General features: G+C 43.3%; 1 protein-coding gene and 2 non-coding genes across 4 annotated transcripts in view; all 3 read left to right on the forward strand.

Annotated features, from left to right (window-relative positions):
• LOC139964258 (uncharacterized) overlaps positions 1-19,089 on the forward strand; it is a 42,698-nt gene that overhangs the window by 17,296 nt on the left and 6,313 nt on the right. For both annotated transcript variants that reach the window (XM_071965712.1, XM_071965713.1), the window contains exons 5-20: positions 376-528; positions 1,005-1,219; positions 1,560-1,699; positions 1,961-2,215; positions 2,794-2,908; positions 4,123-4,293; positions 4,673-4,936; positions 7,851-8,306; positions 8,751-8,874; positions 9,247-11,589; positions 12,008-12,225; positions 13,321-13,483; positions 15,006-15,154; positions 15,733-15,979; positions 16,767-17,245; positions 17,616-18,848. In XM_071965712.1, coding sequence (XP_071821813.1) covers positions 376-528; positions 1,005-1,219; positions 1,560-1,699; positions 1,961-2,215; positions 2,794-2,908; positions 4,123-4,293; positions 4,673-4,936; positions 7,851-8,306; positions 8,751-8,874; positions 9,247-11,589; positions 12,008-12,225; positions 13,321-13,483; positions 15,006-15,154; positions 15,733-15,979; positions 16,767-17,245; positions 17,616-18,848 — 6,725 coding nt within the window. The remainder of the gene's footprint in view (positions 1-375; positions 529-1,004; positions 1,220-1,559; positions 1,700-1,960; positions 2,216-2,793; positions 2,909-4,122; positions 4,294-4,672; positions 4,937-7,850; positions 8,307-8,750; positions 8,875-9,246; positions 11,590-12,007; positions 12,226-13,320; positions 13,484-15,005; positions 15,155-15,732; positions 15,980-16,766; positions 17,246-17,615; positions 18,849-19,089) is intronic.
• Positions 3,645-3,721, forward strand: LOC139964418 (small nucleolar RNA SNORD83). The gene has a single exon (XR_011791965.1). It is a non-coding gene; the product is annotated as a small nucleolar RNA SNORD83 (small nucleolar RNA).
• LOC139964419 (small nucleolar RNA SNORD83) lies at positions 6,996-7,072 on the forward strand. The gene has a single exon (XR_011791966.1). It is a non-coding gene; the product is annotated as a small nucleolar RNA SNORD83 (small nucleolar RNA).

The following is a 19,089-nucleotide window of genomic DNA, read 5'->3' on the forward strand; positions in this document are numbered from 1 at the left end:
TACTGTAGTAATATTGTCTTTCACCATTGTAGGAAGTCCTCCAAATTCATCAAGGTTGTAGAATAAAACCAGCAAACTCAAGGGTCATGTCCAACCTTGGCTTATCAGACAATGTAGTTCTTCATGAATACATTGTGTAACATAGCAACTTAGTAGTTTATGAAAGTTTGTCATAAAACAGTGAAAATGACTTTGCATTTGGACACAATGTTGCCCATCTTCATAATGATGTAGCGGTTAGGCTATTTGTGTAGTGTAGCATTGTGCTAAGTAATACCAGATGAATTATCTGATCTATTAGACCGTGTTACCTCACGACTACCGCACAACTGAATTTAAACATTGTCCCTCCGGTCGTGATCTAACTTTATACAGTGAATCCCGCTCATATGAGACAACATATGACCCCCATGGACAGAGAGTTTCCCACACTCGGGGCTGGGGACCAACAGGAATCTGGTCAAGAGAACAGAGAAGGCCAGCCTCCAGAAGCACAATATGGACCAGGTCCCAGTTTAAGACCACAGAGTGAGTTGCTGTTGCTTTTCCAAGAGTTTCTTATAGCTATCGACGAGGGCAAAAGTCCAAATGGGAACTGAAGGGAAAGAATGTCCACAGTTTGCTAAGATTCTTGGACAGATATGTTAAAACTTGCATGGAAAGGGTTTTAAAAGAGTACTAAAGGGTTTGGCTATGGAAGTTTGTGGAGGTTGCTGTTTGTTAGTTCAAGCCACATTACAGAGCACACATTAAATATACAACCAATGCTAATAGAGGAAGGGTTGGAGGTGGTGAAGGTTAGCAACAATCCTGTGTTTGTGTGCAAAACTATTTTATGCTCTGTTCAAGACAGTTCTTTTTGTGTTGTCTTTTTGTTTCAAGTTACTGTTGAGCTACTATATAATCTTACTACTATTATCTAGCTACTCTGCTACTATTATCTGCTTTACTGGTATTCATAAGCTCAGTTGAAATTGAAGAAAAAAAAAATGACTATTTTGCAGACGTAGCAAGTTGGAGAGAAGGAGGTGGCTCATTGGGGAACAAGTCAGGTGGACAGCCTACAGAAGGAGAAGCAGGTGCCGTTCAGGACAAGGCTGAAAAGGCACCGCCCATGGTCCCGGCTGGGATGCCTCCACCCCCTGTACCGCCAAACAGTATAAACGGTGCGCCCATGAGAGCACAGATGATGCCACCATATGCTATGATGCCAGCATTTGTGAGTTGCTCTTACCTAACTGAAAAAGAAGAAAATGACAAGAGTAATTTTAATCAGTCACTTCCAAAAAAGAAGTTTTGTTTTTGAATATGAAAGGATAAAGTCTGAAAGAATGCAAAACTTGTCATTTTTCCTGATATCAATTTTATGCAGCAAAATTGGTTATTGAGAAAAAGAAACTCATTTATCTTTGACTGTCCCATCGGAGAGACTAGCCATGAGAAGGTTTTCTCTGTTAACAAAAATGTAGAAATACTTGCTTGAGGGAGGCTGCATATGAAGCTCTGCTTCAGACCATCCAATCTGTCATTATTATATGTAGTCTCTTTTCCTCGGTCAGATGTACAGAGGTTTTCCGCCTGGCGGTCCGAGGCCCCCACCTGGAGGTCCTCAAGGTCCATTTCCACCAGGAAGACCACCATACCCTGGTATGCCAATGGGAGCACCTGGGCCAAGGTTCCCCATGAGACCAGATGCTAGGTAAGATATTGCTTTAGGCTTTAAAGATTGCGTTTCAATCTAACAGGTAGCTGTTTAATAAAAGACCTAATTCACATCAATGTTACAAATTTGCTTGGGTTTGAGGAAGTTGGGGGAGGGAGGGGGGGGGTGTCTATTGCAAAACTTCAAAAAATATCATCGTTCAATTTCTGATCACAGTGATAGAGCTTCAGTCGATGTGTAGGTGCCGGGGGGTATGTAATTTGCTAATTGCTTTCAATCGGTGATCACATCATACAGGTTACAACAACCTGGTCCTGGGAGAGGTCCAATGGGTCCTGGTGGTCCATCTGGACCCAGACAATCCGGTCCACCCAGCGATGAAGGGAAACATCCAAGGATAGTTGACGAGCAACATCTTAAAGACATGGAGACTTTGGTGAACAACGACGAAGGCTGGGCCAGCATGCAAGACGAGGTGGATTATTCCGAGAGACTGGTTTTCAGCGATGAGGAAGAGTCTGGAGATAAATCAGGCGGCGATCCATCAGCTCAGTATGTGGTTGTGCTCATTGCTTAGCAACAACAGTAGTGGGTGGGGGGAGCCCAAGATACAGCTCAATGAAAGCTGGAAGTTGGCTCATATTATCTCTGGGGCTAGGGAAGGACTGAGAGGTCATTAAGTACTGAAGCCATATTTTTAACCCTTGCCTAGCATAATGTTCATTTGAATTTGTGGATGTCCTCTTGTAATTGAGATAATAAAGCTACTGACTTCTTTTTATTATTTTAGGGTCAGGGATAGCTTTGTTTTCTGCTTTATTTAGCTCACATCCTTCTGTAATGATTGGAGGTGAAAGTATGAACCTTTTCCTTTTTTATTTATTTTTAACCCAGCTAAACATTTGTTTGTTTTATTACTCTGTTGCATAATTTCTGAACGCCCTTTCAATTTTGTAAATTGGAATGGAGCCACCAGCTCGTTTTCAAATCTATTTTGGTCCTGCAATTTAGCGATGGGTAATCAAATTGTTAAATTACCCTGCCCTTTAATCTGGCATATTAGGGCATCTAGGGCAGCTTTTAGGGCATTTGTCTAAATCTATCACCATTTAATCTCTTTCATAATACAGACGTAGAAGAAGAGCGGAACACAGGAAGGAAGAACATGAGCCGGAGATACTACGAGAAGATGTGGAGGTGGAAAGTGATTTGCATCGGCCAAACCACGAATCCAGTGAACCAGAGGTGAGTTGTTTGGAATGCCTTCGGTTTCCTTCCCATGGTTCGATGTGTCGGTAATTTATTCTAATGACCTCTCAGAGTTGTTATTAACAACCCTTTGTGTATGTTTGGTGACCTCCAAAAGCTGACGTTATGAATGTTGTCGTAATGACTTCATTAGAAGGAAGTCAAAGCCATTAGCCATAACATGTGCTCTGAGTGAATATCCCAAGCTTTATAACTCAGCCAACATAATAACATGGTAAGGTTGGAACATCTGTTAGATGTGTATCATTACAGAACTCATAACTCAGGTATATTAAGCAGTGAGAGGTTCATCTGTCATTAGTTTTTACCCCGTATTATATCGAACCGATGTCCTGTTTTGCAACTAACCTTCTCAAGAGATTATTTGAATAGTATCAAGAAATGTGTTTTTTGGGTTTTACAATAAATTCAAAATGAACTTAGGTAAAGACTTTGTCATGATACAAGACGTGTGAACCAGACACATGCATGCATTGTGTTGTATAAGCGTATCGTTCACTGAGCAGTGACGTACGACTAATCGGTAACCTGTATCTGTTGATTTTGTGCAGTAGTGCATTATGAATGATGATAATTTCCTGTTGTTAAGTTTATGATTGATATACAAATAAAGTGTAAGGGCTTTGCCTAGCCAATCTAGCAGCAGTGTGTACCTGATTTCTAGTCACTGTTTCATTCCCCTAGGATGTTTCATATTAGTAGATAGTCTTGAGTCAAATGATGTTCTATTGATCTGAGTGGTACATGCTACTATGCTGACACCTATCCACCATCCTTTGACTGATGACTCAAGTTTTACTTTAAATATTCACTGTTTTTTGTTGTTGTTAATTCCTTACGGAAATATTATTATATTAGATTCTGCAATTATTACCTTGCATTGCTACGAGCTCCTTAGCCCGACCCCTAAATTGATGTTCTGACTTCTGCTTTAATTAAACACAAAAACTTAACAAACAAAAGAGATTTTTTTAATTTGTTATATTAAAGTCTAAACAAAAAGAAAATTCAAAGTTTTTTCAAACTTTGATTGGTAGTAAAACCAAAGGAAATTTATCATTGTTATTATGATGATTATGATGATTATTTTGATTATGATGATTATTATGATTATTATTATTATTACTACTATTATTATTATGATTATTATTATTATTATTATGATGATGTTCCTGTCCAATTGTTTCCAGGAGGAGGAGAGAGCAGCTGGTAGACCAGTACCAGGGCAAGGACAAGGGCAAGGACAAGGGCAAGGGCAAGGGCCAAGACCAGAAGGCATGGGACGTGATATGAGGCCTATGCCCATGATGGGAAGGGGTATGCCTCCAATGGGACACATGCCAATGCACATGGATCAGCAGGTAAACTGGCTGTCTTAAATATGTACATTGCAAAAGAGAAAGGCTTTCGTGGTACTCTGATCCAAATTCATACATGGTAGCGTTTCTTTGTTGTTGTTTTTTTTGGGGTGGGGGTGGGAGTTGCAGAATTAAATGGTGTCATGTTTGTTTCTTGATTGTCAAAGTGAGAAATATTTCCATATAATGATTATCCTAGTGTTATTGGGATAGGTGACGCTACCTTCCATTACACAGTTACTCTCCGAAAACCTGTGACATCATATCATGATGATTCCATCACTTCATTGAATCCATAGAAATTTAAATTACATCGGCAGTTAGGCATGAATTCCCCGAGTTTTGCATAAAACACGCATTGTCTGTTTACTTTCTCTGGTAGAACTGGAACCGAGGCCACATGCCTCCTTTCGATCCGAGAAATCCAATGCCACCTCCAGGACAATATGCCAGGATGGGACCAAGACACTTTCAGAGACCACCACCTCCTCCTCCTCCTCACATGGTGCCGCCTCCTCACCATATGGCTGTGCCACCCGGTAGTCACCCCGGTCCACCACCCCCGGGTCCACCACAACCGGGTCCACCACCTCTGGGTCCTCCACAACCGGGTCCACCACTCAGTCCATCCCAACCAGGCAAAGAAGTAAGTCACACCCCTACCCTATCGCAGAAAAAAACACAGATAGAAGCACTTGAATTGTTTTAAAGCAGCATTTTGCGTTCTTTTCTATGGTTTTTCTCAACCTCACTGATTCCACGATGCCATGACGACATACATAACTAGCTTATCTATTCAAATCTTACTTCAAATGGTGGCATAAAAGTCGAAAAATTTACAACTTTCAACTTTGTTTTTCTCAAAGATATTTTTGAATATTTAAAAGCTACGAACGTCATTGGCCAATACGTAATACAACACCATGCTTGATTTGTGTAGATTGTCTATGGCAGTTGTACCAGGGAGCTGTATAAGTCCAGCTCGCTGGTTGAACCAAGTTACCAACTCGACGTTTGAATCTATTTTTAGCAACGGCTCATAACTAAACCTGCATCTCTGATTGGTTGGATTCAAACTAGTGGGTTGGGGGAACTATGCAATTAATATAAAATGTGGAATTTGTCAGTGGACACTTTTCTCATTATCTGCAAATGTCCTTAAAGCAGCATTTTGCGTTGAGTCGCCGTTTTTCCTCTATTTTTCCGTGTCTATCAAGTTTTATCAAAACTAAGACTTTCTCATACTTTTTTCCCCACAGGGAACGTTAATTAGCAAGTAGTTAAGGCTTTTATATGATTCTGAGATTTGTGTCTCCCTGACACATCGAATCATTTAGTATTTATCACATGCAGTTCTACAAAACCGCCTATTCAAATTCAACCAATCAGTGAAGAGATGTTTATGTATGACTTGGCGCTAAAAATAGACTCATTCATTGGCATGATAATCCCTCAGCGTTGGTACGCGGTATTACATCTAGCCAATATGCCTTATTGCATTCCCTAATGAGAAACGTTACTTTCCTCTCCTGAAAAACGTTATTTTCTCCCATGTTGTTAGAGGAGGAAACAAAGATTTTTCAAGTAAGGAAACTAACAGGTCCGGAAACTAACAGGCCCCATTGCACTACACTCATAGCTACATTGCTTTTAGTGCACAATGCACAGCGTGTACATAACGTTATTCAGGCATAACCAGTGTAAGTCACACACTGATTGTACTACAGTAACTAGCCTATGTAACACCGAGTAGAGTGATACAATATCGTTCTCGCGAATGTTACATACCGATCGGGTTCTTCTGGTTCCATGACTTTCTCTCTTATGTATCATTGCTGTTTTATTTTCGCGGAGCGACAAATTTTCTTGGGTTTTTAGGGCATCGTATGCAATGAGATATGGCGTAACTGTCCCTTCGCGCAGTACGTACATCTCCTCAGCTGATTTTTGTTTACTGTTTACCTTGCTATGCAAAGTGCCTTGTCCGTTATACATATTCACAAAGTTCCTTTAAGTGGGAGGAGTCTATCGAAGTCAAAGATTCAAAATACGAAATTCAGAAAATGTCATATTTTTTGCACTTTTCGGGAATAGTTTGAGTTGAAACTTTACAGTTAGCTTAGTTTACGTCATTGGTATAGTATCCTAGTATTGGGAAATCTCGAGAATCAACGCAAATTGCTGCTTTAATTACTCGCCAATTAACGCTTTTGGCAGGGAAAAAACTTGGCTTATATATATCTTAGTTTGCTGTTTTATGATTGATATATGTAAAAAACTCGATGGACTTGTCCAAAAAGTGGAAAACGGCGACAAAACGCAAAATGCTGCTTTAAGATTGTCAAGACTAAGAAGCAGCAGGGACTCCTATACCTTTTTGGAAATTGCGATTGAAGTTATCACAAAGAGTGCTGCAACGGGAGAGGGAGTAGGGAAATTAGGAAAGAGCACGAAGGTTGATGGGTGGGTTGTCTGGGGTAGGAAGATAGCTTAATTGATAATTTGGTCTCATTACTTTCATCAGATGATGATGGTGGTGGTCAAAACATGTCTGCGGCCAAAGTTTTGTTTATTTCTTATTGATCGTCTTCTCTTAAACTTGCGTATTTACTAGAAGTAATGATTGATTTGTGAACAAGACAATGTCACAGTCTTGTTTGGTTTTGTTTGCAATCATTTAATACACTAGTAGAACTGTACTTTGAGTCAAATGATGTTCTATTGATCTGAGTGGTTAAGACTACTCTGCTGACACCTATCCACCATCCTTTGACTGATGACTCAATTCACACTTCCCACGATGCATCTTGTTCCAATCATGAGGATAATGCTTGATACATTACTGCATTGTCATGAGGAGTCCGTCTGCGGTTATTAGACGCTAGAGTGAGCCCGTTAGAAGCTGCTTGTTATGATTTCTGCTCTCATATCGTTTAAGTTTTCCATTTATTTATCGCCAGTATAAATGTAAATTTAATTCATGCTGATATGCTAGTGAATGTATATAGACTTACATCATGAACTCCTTACCTTCTGGACAAATTACTTAGGCATTTTCCCGCGCCATCGGTGCTCAACTCACCAAAAAAATACCACCAACTAAACCGTAGCCTGCCAAGGGCAGCCGGTCTAGCCAGCTCTGTCTGGCCAGATCCGATGCCTTGACCTGGTCATTCTTTACCTGTGACTTGCACTGTTAAGAACGCGAGCCAACATCAGGTTTATGTTCGTGATTTTAGCACTCTCTCGGCTCAGCTCAGCTCCTATATGAGGTGTTTAGCATGTTAGTATTCCTATTGTGTTGGTGTATGGCACAGGTCATTTGAAGTCATCAGATACCTGAAAGGAGGCATCCAGTTGGTGAATGCAATAGTTGTTACTTGGGTGTACTTCTCTATAGAGAGTTAACCACAAATTGAAAGTTTTCTCTCATTCAACTGTAATAACCATATATTCCCACGTAAAATGCTTGAATAATGCAGAGCGCATGCGTATGGTGCAGTTTTCTAGCACTTTGATTAAATTCTTTTTTTTTTTCATTGTATCTTCTTCACCTCCAGGTTCCAGAACCCCCCATAGATAAAGAGGACAACAACTGGAGACAAAGGCGACAGGAGCAATCGAGCGGAATGGCAGAGGCCATCGAGAGGGCCCGGCAGAGGAGGGCACAAGCAGAAATAGAGGCAGAAGGAGAGAGAAAGAAAGGGGCGAGCAGTCTTTTAGCGCAACTGGAGCAAAAAATGGCGCAAAGAGTTGATGATAAACCAGAGGTCGTTGTGGGGTCAGAGGAGGCTGAGCCAGTGAGGGACTGGGAGGAGGACAGGGTAGATAGGCCGCCCTCTCGAGACGACATGAAGAGGAGGGAGCGGACGGAAAGTGGCAGCAGCGACGGGTCCCGGCAAGGGAGGGAAGGTCGAGGAGGGCCTTCCACTTTTGGAAGGCAGAACAGCAGGAATTTGCCTCCCAGATTCTTAAAACAACAGGAGCAGGCCAGGAGACAGCAATACCCAACTCAGGTAATGGCAGGGTGTATTTTTTTATTCATTTATTCGTTTATCTATCTGCGACAAATTTAATGTCATTTAAACCTGTCAATCTCCTCAATAACATAGATATGTATATATACAACTATTAAAACAGGGATATAATATAGTGTAACATTTTGCATAGTAGTTTTGAAGGCTATGAACTTTGGTCTCTTACTGAATACTAAGGTTCTGTGTACATCAGATGGCATCTTTGTAGAGCAATTTGCCCATTTAGCGATGCGATAACGAAAAAATTATTCACTGTGTAACCAGTAATATCGATAGGCTGGTGGGTTGCGGTGGTCAACATAGATTACTTTTTAAAAAAAATTGCATTTTCTTGTCACATTAATGGCATTGCATGCAACTTTTTGACAAGATTGCCGGGTTTCAGTCCACGATTGTATCACTGATTCCTTCCTTACACTTCAGGATTCGGTTCGACAGCTTCACTCGCAGCCGCGATCCTTCGAACGAGACGCCAACAGGCCCCCGAGGTCTCTGCCTTCTGGGGGCGGTGTGCCCCCAGGGCCGGAACATATTCCTGGAGGTCAGAGTAAGTTGGCAGATTTTTTTTTGGCCTTTCAATAGAAAGAAAAATGGGGGTAGTCTGTGTATAATAGCAAAAACAGAAATTAATTTTTGACAGAAATTTGAATCATTTTGACAAGTGCAGTTTGGAAGAATGTGAAAACATTGATATGACTTTACATAATGATATCTGAAGTAAGTGAGGGCTAATACTTGTCCCGAGGAGCATTTTGAACAATTATTGACCCTAAAGGCAGTGATATTGTCATCTCATGTGTGCATGTGAGGAAAGGGGGAATTACTTTTAGCCAGGACTAAAAGTAGGTAGCAATCTATAAATATATTTAATAGTATGAATAATAATTCACCAAGTCTAAATTTCTTCTCTATTGAACAGGAACGATCATTCGGAAAAGAGGTAGCTCGGAGGCCAGCTCAGATGGCCAACAGGAGAGGACGAGGGCGACCTCCGAAAACGACAGCCAGCATTCTGGGGGATCTCCGAAAGAGGTGTCGAGGTCAAACTCTCGGGAAGAATCCCAGAGAGGGAAAACTTGGGAGACCAGGGACAGTCCACCAGTGGTGCAATCCACTGAGGAGAAGGAGAAGCCACCCAAGGTGATAGAGCGGTTACCCAAAGAGCAGCGGGAAGCCAGAGTCGCAACACAGCCCGGGAAGACGGAAGAATTGGAGGAGGATGACAGAATGACCTCTGAGAGACACGAGGAGCCCAAACAGGAGAGCAGCGCTCCTCAATCCGAGGAGAGCCCGGCTGCATTCAGGAAGGAAGTCTTCCAGGATCAGACCATCTTGCAATCTGAGCAAGGAGCAATAGAGAGAGAAGATAGCGGTGAAGTTATGAGGAGGAAGAAGGAGAACGAATCGTCTGCACCCTTGCCGGAGAAAGAACCAGAGGAGACGAAGATGGAAGAGACAGTGGTGGTGAAGGCAGCGCCGACGAGTTACACCAGACCGCCAGAAAGAGGAAAGAGGAGAACTGTGGGAGAAGGAGTTAAGCAAATCCGAAATCTTTCTCAAAGTAAAGAGCCACCAACAGCCTCTAAAGAAGCACAGAGTAAAGGTGATTTTAGGGTGGGGGCTAACCAGGAGAACCAGGTGAAACCAGCCTCACCGTGGAAGATACCCGAGCCACCCGTGAAGCAGGGGGGAAACCCCGCGAAACCGGTGGAAGGTAAATCGGTCGCAGACGTCGTGAAAGAGAAAGCAGAATTCGAAGAGGCAATAGTTGCTGAAGAGAAGCCCCAGAAAGAGGAAAGTTCCAAGGAGGAAGGGGAGTCATCGAAAGCGGAAACAGTCGGTAAAGAAGCCCCCACAGGTGAGAGAACGAGGGAAAGGATAACCAGGTATCCGAGACCAAAGCAGGATAGCGATAGAAGAAGAGGCGACACCAAGAGACGAGGCACAGAGAGACCCACAAGAGGGCGCATTGAAGGAGGCCCCACCTATCGACGGGAGAGAGGTGGAAGATACGGGGCGGGTGGTACCCGCCCACCGAGAGGCAGCACCAGAGGTATGTCATTACGCGGCAGAGGAAGAGGGAGGGGTACAAGGCCGCTGATCAGTTCGCATTACAACAGTAGACATGAAGATGACTGGGATACCTCCTCGGACGACGATTCAGAGAGCCAGAGCAAGAAGGAGTCTCAGAAGGATGCGAAAGGTGATCACACTAAGTTTGAAGAGAGGGAAAGTACAACAGCAGAAGAGAAGGGTGCAACCAGCGAGGTCACCAAATCGGAAGACCCCAGGGGAAGGCAGCACCACGGAAACCAATACGATGGCAGGCACACGTCCAGTAGAGACCACCACGAGAGGAGGGAGTTTAGCAGACGGCCGGATACCAGGCCGAGACGAGGCAGTTCCAGAGGTGAATACAGAAACAGATATAGAGAGGAGATGACGTATGACGACAGTAGTAAAGAGTTGAGACCTAGAGGGGAGCCATCCAGACGGGGAAGAGGAACATTCACAGGTATGAGAGGTAGAGGAAGGGGCTCCAGAGGAGGAGGAGGAGGAGGGGGCAGGGGATCCTCCAGAGATAGCTATTATTCAAACCGCGATGACAACCGAGGTTCCAGGAGAGACGAGGGAGCCATGATGCGACCCACAGTTTGGAATAACAGCGAAGCAGACGAGAGCAGCGAGAAAAGTGAGAGGGGCACCCCGCAAGAGAACGACGGAAATAAAGAGACCAAATTGAACGAGATGGAAGGCGAGGAGACCCCGGACTACAGAAGAACAAGAAACAGTTACTCTGATGGCATGGACAGAAGTAGGAGGGGTACCAGAGGGGGACGACACCCAGGACAGAGGCAGCCACCAAAACCAAGACCCCAAAGGCCCGAAAAGCCGCCTAGATTTCAAAAAGTGAACGGGCGAGGGAGAGGACGGGGCAATCCCAGACACGGAGACGGAAGGATGGATTCATTGGGTCGAGGGAGGAGTAGAGACGTGGGTGCCCCTGGCAGCAGTCTGAGCAGCGGTGAGAGGACGCCCCCGAGAGTAGGCAGGCCGACCCTGGTCAAGCAGAGCTCTTCGGAGCACAACAATGAAGAATGGGAGACGGCGTCGGAGAGCAGCGACTTCAACGATAGGAGGGTGGGTGATGAAACCAAGGAGAATAATGGAGACTACTCGGATCCAGAGAGGCAGCCAGGAGACGCGGAGGGGGCTACTAGCAATGGTCCAAAGCCATATGACAAGGGAAAGGAAGAGCAAGGTAGGTGGTCTTTAGTTATCCTGGTATCAGTTTGTTGCAATCTAGTGAGAGAACTGATGAATTGCATGCTATCAATGTATGGTTTGTTTAGGTGTTGTGAAGGGTGAACAGAGAGAACTGTGACAATAGTCTGTGGAAGGATTTCAGTATGGAACACAGTGGCCAAAGTTATGATTGCTTTTTAACAAAAGTTTTTAACCAAAGTTGAACCGTATAAGTTTAAGGAGCCGCTTTGTTGTATATTATAGCATTTAGCTTTAAAGCAATGAGAATGGTGTAAGGATCAAGCATTGCTGCATTAACTGGTCTTCAAGGGAAGACGACTACTTTTAGGAACATCAGTTGTAAAGACAGGGCAAGTCAGGGTGGTAAGTGGGCGTCTGCTCACTCACTTACTATCATGTTGTTGTTTTTGTAGGTCTAAGAGGGTCCCACAGAGATGACCGCAAGTCCAGACAAGGTCCATCAAGAAGTGGGCCAGGCAGGCCTGCTGGTCGGGCAGCCAACGATGACAGAAGGTCCGGGAAGTCCAAGTATGATGACAGGAGGAATACAAACATGGACAATAAAGCAAAGAGGGATGGGAAGGTGTTCAGGATGGACCAGGTACATCTCTCAAACCCTGGATCAGTGCAAGTGAGTTGCAGATACCAAGAAATTTGATTCATTTTCTATCAAAAATCTCATACAAATGATTATTCCTTGCCGAAGGCTGAAGGAATCTGTGCAGTGGTGATGGTATGTGTGTGGGTGTGTGTGTGTGTGTATGTGACACTTGCTCTTAATGCTCTAACTTCATTAACTGGGGTACATTTCATATTTGGTATGTAGGTTCCCCATAGGTAGAACTGGTTGGGAATTGTTGTTGGTCAAAGGTCATTTGAGGTCAGAATGGGTCAAAGTCTGAAAACATTGTTCACACAATATCTCAAGCAGTAGAAGTTGTAGGAAGTGCAAACTTGGTGTGTAGCTTGCTGTTGGTTGGTATACAATCTTTAGTGTTTTTCATGAATGTCAAAGGTTATTCGAGGTCAACAGAGGAAAATGTGAAAATCTTGTAAACGTGACATCTCAAGGAAGGTCGTCTGTGCAGTTCACACACTGTAAATACAATATTTCCAGATAGAAATCTGCAGTGTTATTACAACAAACTACCCAACTAATCACGGCTCAACTCAACTCTGCTGTAGTTAAGTCGAAAATGTTGGATAATCTTGCATACATGTGATTTAGACTACGACTGATCGAGACTTTGCCAGTTTTAAGTTGCATCGGCTTCAGTCTGGAAAACTGGGCATTTTCCTGCCCGGTAGTCGCCAGCGTGCGGTGGTTTAGGGCTAGAACTTTTAATCGAATGTTCTATCAAATCTGACCAATGACAGGAAAGTGCATTGGCATGTGACTTAAATTAGCAAGTAGTGTTAAATGAAAACATTAGTGGTGTGGGCTCATCAGTTGTTGAGTGTGTTGGTTTGAGTTGTTCGTCCAATGGTCTTCACGACTATCGAACACCAGGCCACGAAGGTCCAGTTTATGCGGATTGTGTTCAGTCGGGGCAGTCGGCCCGGTTTTTGGTTGATAAATTACACCCTGTATTAACACTCCCGAGGAGTGGTAAAACACTATGGGTGACAAAATGAGAAAAAAAAGCTGAAGAGAGTTCTAGCAATTTAAACGACAAGAACTGGAGAGATCCTATGTTTTTTTTTTCTCCCCATGAAAACCCGACAGGATGCCTTAAATAAATCTTCATCTCAGAAGAAGCCTTTGGTCGGGAGTCATGGCAAACCAACCCCCATCCACCTCCACGAGGCTAAGGAGAAGGAACGAGCCAGGGTGGAACAGGAGAGGAAGAAGGAATTCATCCAGAATTATGATCTAAATAATATAGCTAGTGAGTTATCGGTAACATTCATTCATCTTTCAACATTTATTATATATTTTGAGGTAATTTTTTTTTGATAAAATGAGATTGAACTTGATGATAAGAGTTTATAGAAATTCTACAGTAATACTCATAGACATCATAGATAGCCTTTCTTTATTTACTTTGCTCACTAAAAGTTTTAATAATCGTCAGAGACATACAAATCCGGCTAGGACAACCAAAATCAGGTTTGGAGGTCGTCTGGTGGATGACGACCAGTCATATGCATCTACTTCAAAAGTTGGTATCACACTCCATCACTTTGAAATACTGCAATAGTGGTATGAAAGCCTATGATCCACCTGAAAGGGGAGTTTTAGTGGCCCAAAGCGGGTGGTTTATTCACCAAACATACACATCTCTCCTACGGGGTACATATTGCTGTTCTATTCACCAAACCTACACATCTCTGCTAGGGGTTACATATTGCTGTTCTATTCACCAAGCCTACACATCTCTGCTACAGTGTACATATTGCTCTTCTATTCACCAAACCTACACATCTCTCCTACAGTGAGCATATTTGCTCTACTATTCACCAAACCTACACTCTCTACTACGGTGTACCTATTACTGTTCTATTCACCAAACCTACACATCTCTGCTACAGTGTACATATTGCTCTTCTATTCACCAAACCTGCACATCTCTCCTACAGTGAGCATATTTGCTCTTCTATTCACCAAACCTACACTCTCTACTACGGTGTACCTATTACTGTTCTATTCACCAAACCTACACATCTCTGCTACGGTGTACATATTTATGGCTGTCTTTAAGTTTGCTACATCTTTTCGAACAACACACATTTGCTGTTCTGTCTACCAAATGGTAAGACCTTGTTGCCCAAGGGACAACCAGAGAATATCCTTATAAATTTGCCCTGCCCCAATTGCGCTAAAAAGTCAGGTAACAGTCACTCATGATGACACTTCGACAAGCAAGTTTCTGCCGACCCTCATAATCGTTTTCCCTCACTTTTATTTGACTTTGAACTGTCAAGTTGTTATTACACACTTTAATGGCTACAAAAAACACAATATTTAGCAGGCTAAAATTGGGGGGGGGGGGGGGTGGGGGTGATACTGATGACCTGACCTGTCAAGTGTTGACAAGTGTTAAAACAAGGGTTGTCAAGTGATCTGAAATGACTTAATTTCTTGCAGACAACCAAATGTTTCTTCGATAATGCTCCCAATTGAGTGCTGGAACTCTAGTGACTTTCTTTCTCCTCACAGATGTTGTGACCTTTCAGGTTATCTTGAATAATAGAACTCTCAAATACTAAATATATTGATATCCTCTACCTGTTGAAATGGTTGAAAATACCCAAATTCTTATGTACTTTTCTTTTCTCTTCACAAGGCATATTGACCCCACCATTTTACCGTTAAAAGCTTTAAAAAAGCAAAATATTTTGATATCCTACCTATTGAAAATGGTTTGAAAATGCTTTTATTCTAGTTGCCTTTTCTTTTCTCTTCACAAGGTATTGTGATGGTTGATAATATGCCAGAAGTGATCAAGGAAGACCCAGAGGACCTACTGACACCAGGTGAAGGCTTCCAAGAAGTGAAATCAAAACGAGCCCAGAGACAGGAAGCAGAGCGGAGGAGATTGGACACATCTGTCTTAGATGTAGGTTCAAATTTATAATGATGGAAATTCTCTTTTTTTCCTTTCGTTTATTGAGAGGTGGGATGAGGGGGGAGAGGGGTAACTTCGGCTGATAACTGCTTACTTGATAATAGAAAGTTGATATCAACATCTGCTTGTATTTCACGCAGTTTTCCCCCCACTGTGAGTCAATAACTTATGTCCAAAATCTGGTCTGCCTATGCCTGGATATCACCTGATCACTTATCGAATGCCTCTGGAAGACGGTTGGATAAGAAAAGTGGACCTCCACCTTCCTAGTGTTGGAGTGGTATATGTGATATTTAAGAGTCCAAGGAACATGTTTTGATAGGTGTGTGCTGGAACTGATCCTCTATGAAGTTGTATGTTTAATATTGTTGATGTCTGTACTCTTTATTACTGTGTGTGTATACTTGTACTTATCCTATCGTGCTCACACTACATTGATTGAAGTTGTCCTTTATTGGCATTTGAGATATTTTCTCATTTGCCATGTTTGTGTATCGTCACCTAGTAACCCAGTTTTTTGTCTTTTCAAGTTGTCATTTTGTCTTTTAATTTTGTCATCCAAATTAAAGGTCATCAAACCCAAATTGGGCACCTCAATGAAGAGAGGGCATTCTTCAAAGCAGCAAGCACGTCTGACCAAACCTGTGGCTACTGGCCTTAGCAACGGCGGTCCTGTTATCTCCACACTGGGGGATTCACCGGTGTTGAACCGTGCCCCTGGGTCAAGGCCTAATATCCCCATAACCCAACAACCAGCAGGGATGACCGTCAGTCCTAGCCAACAGGTCAATGTCTCCATGAACAATTCTGTCTTCGGTGAGGAAGAATTTTTTTTACTTTGACTGGATTGTAATGTTATATTGCCTTGAAGGAGAACCAACAACAGACAATATTTAAAATGTCTGGTAACTTTCTATGGGGAAAAACACATTTCTTAGTGTTCACGCCTCGCCTGAGGTCAGATGAGATGAGTGATCTGAATGTTAATAGTGATTTATTAATTATAGCTAGTGATGTCAGTCTCAGTCATACCACCCTATCCTATATTCAATTGAGCATTGATGTGCAAAATATGATTGTATTTTATAAATAGGCATCCATGTGTTTAGCCTCTTGGACTCATCTTTACTCTGATAAATAGAATCAGCCCACAGTCCACTCTTGCACATGATATATAGCTGGGATGTTTTGCCTGGCCTAATATTTAATGTGACGTCATTACTAGGTGTAACATGATGAAAGATGTAATCCCTTTCACCTACTCAACCCATCCCTACTTTACTGCTCACTGTGTTGTTGATATTATTATTCATCTTGGTGGATGAGATGTTACTTCCCTGCACAATTTACTAGCATGGCTCTTAGGTTACTGCAACAAAAACCAATGGTATATCACTGAATGAGAGACTACCATATTATTTCCAATCCACTCTTCATGAAAAGTCTTTCTAAATCACCTCTGTGATTAAAATTGCTATGAAGTTTTGATGATTTGAAACGTAGTGGCAACATTAGTATCAGTTTTTTATCACCTGTGTTAACTTTCCTGAAATCTGTCCAAGATTTGCTAATTTTTTTTTTTCTCTGTGCGTTCCTTTGGTAGGGACTTATTCAAGCAATGGACCCCCACCACCACCTGTGAGCAATGCATGGGACAAACCCCTGCAACTCCCCTACCAAGCCCAAGCTATGACCACAGCCACACAGTCTCCCGTAGGAGTTGCGTCCGCCATGACTGTGAATGCTAAGGGTTCACCAGGGAAGCCAGAAGCCAGCGACCAGCACGACAGCGGGATAGAACTGAACAGTGACCACCATGCCTCGAATCCACCATCGCAGCGAAGCTCTCCAAGTGGTGACACTAAGCATAACAACAAACTCATAGCAGAAGCCATTGCCAGCGGCAGCCAGCCTACCACAGGACATGTCATGACGACGCAGACTGATTGGTCCGCAGGGGTAGGCGCGGTTCCTCTGGGGGGTATACCCCTCTCAAAGGCATTGAAGACAGACCCACCGCCTAGCAACAGAGACAGACTACTGAACGTTTCAGAAGAAGTTCAAGTGTCTGCTTCACAGGAGGTAAGGGTAAAGCTTTGTTTGTGTTCATTTTTGTCGCATTCTAATTTTGAAATAGAACAAAAATTTGGTTTATTGGCTCGGCCTGTTGTGGGGCCCGCATGTGAAATAATGGAATAGTCAAAAGTCTTAAAAATTTAAATGTCACCAATACTACTATAAAAATGGTGTGGGCGACAAATCTCGCGAGAATAAAGACAGAAATTTTGCAATGTTGAATGTCAAGTACTAATAAGGAAAATGTTTGTAGCTAAGGAACTTGTTCAGAAACATCTTTGTAGATATAAACTGAAAGTACGGTACAATTGTTGCAGCATCTACTTAATTCTTTGTCTGTGAATGACTTCATCTTTTACTCGTCTCTTGTTTGTAGTTGAATGCTGCCCCCATGAGTATCGCCGCACCAGTGAGCATGTCACACCCCATAGACATCAGCCCTGCGAACCCTCAACGGCAGATGGGAGCCGCAGACGACCAGCGTCTCAGCATGTCCATAGAGCAGACCAAACACTATTGGGATGATTACAGGTCACTCGCGGTGTCACAGTCTAATGCTGCCACCTCTCAGTTGGGGTATGCCAGTGGCAGTGGCCCTGGACCTCAGCCAGTGGATCACCAGATGGATCCCGCTTCAGAGATGAACCAAGACTTGGAACCCATGAAAGAAATGGCCCCTCACTCATTACCACAGGAGTCCATGGCTAGTCTATTGGCAACCAACGGCGAAGATGAAATAACCTTTGGCACATTCGGCACAGAAAAGGACCTCCCTCAGAAAGCAGAGGTCCTCCCGCAGCCCTCCACTACCGGGCTCGAAATTTTAAACGCTAATGCGAACAATGAAATGATCGACACCCAACCAGAAAGTAATCTCAATACCTTTATGGCTCCAAGTTACGACCAGCCCGAGGCCAACAATATGTTCAACACGAAGGAGATGGACTCCTTCGAGCCTCCCATGAAGGAAGACGTTATAGAACCCGACAGAGGCAACATGGCACTCTTTGACATCCCGACCAACAAGGTGCATTCACGTATGGTTCCACAATTCTCCCACAAGCCGTCACCCATGAGGTACCCCTCTTTGGTCATCGCCACCCACCAGACTGCACGTCCAGCGTCTCTGGATGCCAACCAGTACCCATTGCATCACAGAAACAATGAAGCTGCTTTCGCGTACCACACCTCCGACTTGCCATCCAGACTGATACAGCCCACTGCTCTGCAGTCGATGCAGTTCCCCTCTGGTCTTCCCGAACAACAGGGCATCCAATATGGGTTCAGTCAGAGTACGGGTATCCCACAGTCGCCACCGATGTTGAACACGCAGCAGTCGCTGACGGCCACCCAGTCGTATCTACAGCAGTCTGCCACGCAGCAGTCCTACTCGGCAGCATTCCCTACCGCGTACCCCAGTGTCCTCTCCACCAGTATATCTCAGATGGTACCCAGTCAGTCCTACATGCCGTTCGGATCGTCACGGGGAGAGTACGGGGGCGGTGGCTCAGTCTTGATGAAGCCCAGCAGCGTCACCAAGACGGTAGCCAGTTTAGGGTACGCATCAGTCCCTAACATGACGGTCACTGGGAATTCTTTGTATGGACAGGTAAGGACGAAAGTTTAGTATTATACCCGTACGTTATAATGATACCAAAAGTCTTTAAGGGGCAGGAATGTCAACACAATGGCTGTACTACCAAACAGAACATAAAACAAATTTACGTACATTTGTCAGGTTTCACGGTGCCCATTTGGCAATATTGCTGTTACAGAGCCTTGAAGGGTACAGAATTTTGCCCAGAATAATAATTGTTATTGAGATAATAACCATTAATATGTATTTAAGG

The sequence above is a fragment of the Apostichopus japonicus genome, chromosome 22 (genome assembly GCF_037975245.1).
Source record: "Apostichopus japonicus isolate 1M-3 chromosome 22, ASM3797524v1, whole genome shotgun sequence".
Lineage (NCBI taxonomy): Eukaryota > Metazoa > Echinodermata > Holothuroidea > Aspidochirotida > Stichopodidae > Apostichopus > Apostichopus japonicus.